The sequence below is a fragment of the Bacillus rossius genome, chromosome 15, assembly GCF_032445375.1.
Source record: "Bacillus rossius redtenbacheri isolate Brsri chromosome 15, Brsri_v3, whole genome shotgun sequence".
Lineage (NCBI taxonomy): Eukaryota > Metazoa > Arthropoda > Insecta > Phasmatodea > Bacillidae > Bacillus > Bacillus rossius.
In genome coordinates, this window is record NC_086342.1 from 15106920 (window position 1) to 15114561 (window position 7642).

Consider the following 7642-nt stretch of genomic DNA (forward strand, 5'->3'; position numbering starts at 1 on the left):
TCCCCGCTGATTTCATTATAAGCACTCTCATGCTTACCATAAATATTTATTACTATTTATTTCAGAATTTTTTTAATTTACAAAAACTACTTGATCCAATTTAATAAAAATCTACGAAGTAGTCAGTCGGAGTCTAGAGATTGGAAGCCCTACCGGAGAGATTCAGTGGCGAACCCTGGCTTTGGTGTTCGGGAGGAGCGATGACTGGTGAATTTAGGATGGTATAGAAAACACCTCCCAGTTAGATGAAAGTCTGAAATTTAAAAAAAAAAAAAAGGGGGGGGGGGGGTGTTTACCTATGAAGTCGGTTAACGGTCGATAATTTTACATGATGTCATATCAAATTTTTTAAATTGCTGCTTTTAAAAAGCCCGCCTTAACCTGTTTGATATTATAGAAGATTTTCTCGCACGGTGGTTGGCCAGTTCTTGCACGCTCGGCTCAGGCGGAACGTGAAAATGAGTAATGCTTTTTCGTGCGTGCAGCCGGCGTTCATCAATTTGTAAGACGTTCTCACATCAAAAAAAAAATTGCAGAGTACCACTAATAAATGTAGAACTACACATTTTCACAAAAAAAAATTTTAACTCCAAAGGCCAAGTGCAGTCTGGAGTAGATAATTTTTATCGCTCCATTTTTCTTTAGTTACAGGGAATTTTGGAAAGAGATGATCACCCTAACTGCCCTTCTAATCAGACCACCTCTGGAGCGAAGATATGAAGAATCACTGATGGTAAAATCCTGAGAGTAAATCTATACTGTGTTGTAGTTAACTTCCATTTGTTGTTGCAATACTTGAATTTAATTACCCATGAAACCAAAAATTACATCAATCGCCTAACTTAAAAAGTAGCTTTATTTAGATTCATTGTATTTGCAATAAAAGAGCACATTTCCAAATATCCCCCCCTCCCCCAATTCCAGTAATTATATCTGGATTCCAGCATTTGTTCAGAGTTATTTTGTGAAAGCATGGAAAACCAAAATCATGATGGCTGGACCAAGTTCAGCATATTACAACTGGTTCTAGTTATCAAGAAAAAAATATTTAGATACTAGTTGTTCATTGAAACAATGGCAAACATGTTCTGTACTGCTCCATAATTAAGATTTTTCTTGCACACACTAACATAGATGCACACTCATTCACAATATCATTGCACTTAAATAAATAGTTTTAGGACAATTAATGTATAAAAAAAGCCAATGGGAAGATGATACATCATAAGTTCAATGAATACAACATAATGAAACACCGAAAATATGTTTTATTCCATTATTAGTTTTTTTTTCTGTTTGCATCATATTCACATACATGACAATAACATTGTAAAGAACAGAAATGAAACATTTTTCGAACAAAACAAACATACCAGATGAATTTTAATTTTTTTTACAGTTCATTCATACACAATCAAAATATACACATTTGTATAGAATAGCCAGTCTACGTCATTTCTATTTTAATTAGCATGTGTTCCAATATGTACAGTCTGAGGAAAATCATTAGGCAAAATCCAATGTACAGATGATTCACTCAAAAGCATTCACCCTCACAAAGAGTGTAGGTACACACTGAAAGGCAACTTTCACACTACAAAACTGAAGCAGAGTAATTTACAGAGTCAGGTTCAACAGTATGGTCATACAGTCATACATAAACAAATTAACGAAAATATTCCCTAATGTTTTTTTTAAATATTAGTTAATTGCTGCATTTTTCAATTAAAATCTTTGCTGGACGAATATAAATGACATGGACATCAAAACATTAATTTTTTAAATAAAACATTCACATTTGATGATAGTAATGCATCAACCTGGTTTGGAAAAACAAGAAAAGCAAAAGTCCAATTAAGTTAATAAGGAAAGTACACACAATTTACAAGCTCAAAATGTAACAAACAATTTAGTTTTAATGCTTCTGTTAAAACTAAAATTATATATTCTATAAATTTAAATTACAATGATTATTTAATTTCCTTTACATTATCAGCACAGCTTACTGAACATTTATGTCATACTGTTTGCCATGACCTCTACTCTTGAAACTGACAAACAAAAACCTATCGAAAGTTAAATTCACCAAAGGTTTTGAATCATTTATTTTTAAATTCCATCTTGCACAAATTCACAAAACAAAAATAAAGGATAGTCTCCACTATTTATTCTGTACAGATACACAAGTAGTTGTCTACTTTGTATTCAAACTCTAACTCTATGATAAAGACACAATATTACAATGCAGGGAGCAAGACAATGAATTTTAACCTCAACGCACTATCGCATGAAGGTTAATTAACACACCAGCGAGTTTTGGAGTTCCTTTAGTGGGACAAAATTGTCCAGGCAATGACTAGGTTCCTTAGTATTTAAATTTAATAATAGATGGTGGGGTGCCATATTAAAATACAACTTAGTAAGAAAAACTAAAAATTACTGTTAGCAATAATACAATGAGTTCATGTTTAACAAGACAGGATTAGTGATAAAAATATATGGTGTCCTTACAAAGTCCTACTTAACTGCAATAAAACATACATTAAAGATGTAACCTACAACTGTGTGCCTACTGTTGATACTCGCACAGAGTGAGTGTATTGAATAGTGTGCAAACGTTCACACACCAATCCGCATATACCCTCACACACATTTTAAAAAAATCTGTTCGTTACATATTTCCAACTTACTAAACAAGACAAGTCCAATTCGAAAAATGTTTTTTTTGTTCAAATAAATGCCCACAAGGAACTTATCTACTTACGTGAACGTGACTATGATGTGCTATAAGAAGACTGACTGGTCTCAACTGTGGGCAAGTACCCTATGCTACTCTGGAAAACACTGCATGCTGGTTACAAACATGCTGTATAAGTTCCTAGCCTCAAGATCCTCAACACTAAAAGACATTCACAATGTAGCAGTCAAACTGCTAATTAGGTGACACAATTAAACTGGAGAAATGAATACTTTGCCTTTTGAATAACAAGCTTGAAATACAATTAAATGAGTTTTCGTTATGATGCTACACACATTCTAAGTCAAATTTCCAGACATTACTCAACATTTACAACTACTTTGTACACTGAGCAATCCTTTTCATTTTCACAAATATTATTCTCGTTAATGTGTGTACAAAAGTACATCGAAAGTCAAGCCGACAAATACCTGCTTCAGTTTATCACAAATGTTCATTAAGTAAGAAGAATGATCTGTATAGTTGAATCACAAGCTCAATTAACAAACGTGCATAATCAGACTTTTCGTTTGTATCCTCCAAAACTAAATAACTGAGACAGACGCAAAAGGGACAGAAGTCTCGCAACATCATGCTGATGCAATGTTTCAATATGTATTCACATGTTTCTAATGCTACAATACTATGTACATTTGCACAAACTTATGGTGTTTTATTTACAAATGCAGTCTTAAAAAGTTCAAATTTTCTGCAAAAATTAAAAAGTATGCACTTAAGAAATCAAAAATCATACACTATAAACACAATTATTTTCTGTACATAAAGCACACAACCTGTGCTGTGACACGTCAAATCGCCCATGGCTTTACACATTACATAAGCTATAATGTGCTCCTGAAAAAATACAAATGTACACAAAACTAATATTTCAATCACAAAACAACGTAAAAAGGGAAGGTCAAACAAAAAAATGTATTTCCACACTTCCCTTCAGTCAGGTTACGATATCTTAAGTCGACCCTAGGTCAACTTCCCTCCAAGACAACTGCGAAATACTTCCTCTCCCATAGGCAGACATACTCAGCGGCGCTATCATCGAAATGCCACAACTTCTCCACAACAACCTGCAAGAACAACCCTTATGATCAGAACCAGACAATTCTGGATATGAAACAAACCTCGACTCCACAAGTACCAACTGCTTGAATGCTCGCCAGAGCTGAACTGAACCCTCTATCAAACTGCTCAATACAGAGAGACAAATAAGTTAAAAGATCCATGACTCCGGTCCATGGCGCCTTTTAAGTCTCGCGTTCCTTCTTCACTTTCAGTTCTTCCCCCAAAATTGTTGCTATTTCACCCTGCATGAACGCCCATGGGACATTCGAATTTGCCAATGGACATTTCTCCCCGCTTGGGCAGTAAACCTGAAACAAATAAATCAAATGGTTGAAGAAGAGCCTACAGGCAACGAATCCCTGAAGCTTTCCATAAAGAAGTTCACAACATTTCTTATCAGTGTTTACAAACATAAATTTCATTCAGCTTTTAAAACACTTAACAATTCTGTCTGTGACCACATTCAATGGTAAAGCAGTAAATATCCCTCTTTTTTTACACTTAAAATAATTGTGGTGTACAATCTTGCAAAATTACATGGTGCAATATAAAGAACATTTTCTGTGAGCCTTTAGTTCATCTCAAATTCTTCAGTTAACTCTGATTTTCTTTATCCTGGTTTGACTCCTTTCCCAACTGCTGAGTTAAATAATGTTTCGTGAGCACCCCAGAATACTGCTAACTGTGTTAGCAACCTCTAATCTCAACAGAGGATAACACTGCACAGTAGATCACTTTGGTTAAAAAAAAAAGTCTGAGCAAGCAGTATTTCACACAGCTGTTTGCTCACAAGACAGAAAGCAAAGGCAGTAATAATGATTACAAATGTGTATAACACTTCAATGGAACATTACAGAACTAATCCATTTTTTTTAAATGCATGGTGAATGTGCAGGAAAGTCATTATAGTACTTAACAAAAAATACAAACATTCATTGTGAGGATGCATACACATTTCCTGAAAATACTTGCCATTCACTGTGAAAAAGCAAAACATTTCATTCATAAAGAATAGTCATTAGTGAAGGAGACATTCACTGTGAAGGTGAAGGTGAAGACATTTGTTGTGAGGGTGGATATATTAATTAAGTGTGCAAGGCAATCAGTACAAGGTGTTCATTAAGAGAGTAGACATTCACTGAGGATGCAGACATTCATGGTGAGTGTGTAAGGAAATTTATTATGAGGGTGGAAGACATTCACTACAAGAGTGCATGATGATCAATAAAAGAGCCAACATTCACTGTGAAGAAACAGGCATTCGTGGAGAGGGTATGGGACATTTATTAAAAGTGTTCATGAAATTTATTATGAAGGTGTAAACCATTCATCATGAGGGTGCACGATGTTCATAAAGAGAGCAGACATCCAATGTGAGGTGCAGACACTCATGGTGAAGAGTGTTAACAAGTTACAATGAGGGTGCAAGACATTGATTACGATGGAGCGGGAAGGTCATTTGGTGTGCTGGCATTCACATTTAGGGTGCAGACATCCTATGTGAGGATGCATCACAAAAGAGGTTGAATGATGTTCATCAACAGAGCATATATATTTAATGTGAGGTTGCAGACTATAATTATGAGGGTGTAAAACATATTATGAGGGTGCACAACATTCACTACGTGGGAGCATCTGTGGTGAGGATGCAGACATTCATTGTAAGGGTGGGATATATTTACTATGAGGGAGCCAACATTTACAGCGATGGAGATCATGAGAATCTGAATCTGCACACATTCGGGGTGAGGGCGTGGGACAGGGTGCAAGACATTCATTCACGAGGGAGCATCTGTGGTGAGTATGCAGACATTCATATTAAGGGTGGGATATATTTACTATGAGGGAGCCAACATTTACGGTGATGGAGATGATGAAAGTCGGACATTCATCACTAAACTGCACACATTCGGGGTGAGGGAGTGGGGCAGGGTGCAAGACATTCAGTACGAGGGAGCCAACATTTACGGTGATGGAGATGATGAGAGTCGGACATTCATCATGAAGCTGCAGACATTCGGGGTGAGGGAGTGGGACAGGGTGCAAGACATTCACTACATGGGAGCATCTGTGGTGAGGATGCAGACATTCATTGTAAGGGTAGGATATATTTACTATGAGGGAGCCAACAATTACGGCGATTGAGATGATGAAAGTCGGACATTCATCATGAAGCTGCAGACATTCGTGGTGAGGATGCAGACATTCATTGTAAGGGTGGGATTTATTTACTATGAGGGAGCCAACAATTACGGTGATGGAGATGCGGGGGTTAGAGAGTGGGACATACACTGTGAGGGTGCGGAGAGGGAGTCGAGGAAGCAGCCGCCACTGACCTCCGAGCCGGCGCCCTGCCGCTTGATGCTCTCGCGGGAGCAGGGGAAGCAGAACTTGTGGTGCGGGACGGACGGGCACTGGACGAAGTGGGTGTCCTCCAGCCTCTCCTGGCACAGGGTGCACTTGAGGGTGGTGGCCCCTGGGGCGGCGGCGCCGGGGGCGGCGCCGGGGGCGGCTCCGGGCTCCGCGGGCGCGCCCGTGGGCGTCGCGGCGCCGTCTCCGCCGCCTCCGCCGCCGTTGGCCACCTCGCTGGACGTCACCGTGGTCGAGCTGACGTGCCTGCTACCCGAGGAGCGGCGGCCACTGGAGGAGCCTGCGCACATGCAGGACGACCCTTGCCGTCAACCGGCCCCCTTCCCCGCCTCCCGCTTCTCGCCCTCCGCCGCCGCCTCTCCGCTCCTCATCCTCATCGCACTCAGGCTGGCAGATACACGACACACCGTCCACTTCAACTCTCCTGCCAGAACTACCTAACAGCATTACTCTTTTCTTCTCCCCACATTACCTTCAAAAAAAAAAAAACACACATAAATTTTAAAAACAATCCCCTGTTTAACCACAAAAAAAACACAATCTTTCTTACACACTTCATAGCTCTATGAAAAAAAAATTACTTTATAACTTAAAAGATACTCTACCACTATATAAAACTATGAACTAGGTTTATAAAATCTCAAAGCAAGAACCAAGGTAAATAAAACAAAAACAAAAAAATATGAAGTTCAGTTTATTTACCACGTCCATTGTTACCCGTAGCTATAAAAAAAATTGAAATCACCAATTTTTTTTTTTAGATGTCTTGCTTTATTTTTTATATTTATGACTCACTTAGTTTGTTAAAATTAATAATATATTTATAGAATTTTCACTAACCATATTTTTAATTTTCACTTGCTAGGGGCAGGCGGGTGAACACTTTTTTGTGGACCTGGTAATCAAACACACCAGTCAATATTTTAAGTATAAAAAAAATAGTTTGTTGATATTCCAAACCGGCAAGGGACCAGAAAAATTCAAAAATTCATTTTAATGATAGTCTTTTCTTCAAAACGTTTTTTTTAAATTTTAAGTTGGCCAGGGAAAATAATTCAAAACACGTACATTATAGCATCAAAAACATGCAACCCAGCAAGATTGAAAAAGTTTCCCAACCTATGGTTTGAGCTTGAATTTCATAAAATTTAAAGAGAGATAAATTAAAGCAGGGAGGCCACAAATCCTGCCCTTGAAAATATCATCTATAAGCTAGTGTATACTTCATACATCAATTATGCTTTAACTTTTAACACTCTGCTGGTATATGACTTCAAATATACAGTTAACATTGTCTAATATGCAGAGAATTAAGTCTACACTATTTTGTCCACTGAACTTGTGAATTTTTCCAGTCTCTACTTACTGGTCAAATAATTAAAACAAAAAATAAAAAAAACACATAAAGTAGCAAATATAAGAAAGAAAAACATGTGAAAAAATTCTTAAGTATGG

At 37.6% G+C, this 7642-nt stretch overlaps 2 protein-coding genes across 3 annotated transcripts in view; both read right to left on the minus strand.

Annotated features, from left to right (window-relative positions):
* LOC134539640 (uncharacterized) overlaps window positions 1-7642 on the minus strand; it is a 560732-nt gene that overhangs the window by 81263 nt on the left and 471827 nt on the right. The window lies entirely within an intron of this gene.
* The window catches only part of LOC134539741 (interferon regulatory factor 2-binding protein-like B), a 15869-nt gene continuing 9475 nt past the window's right edge, over window positions 1249-7642 (minus strand). For both annotated transcript variants that reach the window (XM_063382004.1, XM_063382005.1), the window contains exons 3-4: window positions 6154-6467; window positions 1249-4125 (exon numbers count right to left, since the gene is read on the minus strand). In XM_063382004.1, coding sequence (XP_063238074.1) covers window positions 4000-4125; window positions 6154-6467 — 440 coding nt within the window. In that variant the 3' untranslated portion in view covers window positions 1249-3999. The remainder of the gene's footprint in view (window positions 4126-6153; window positions 6468-7642) is intronic.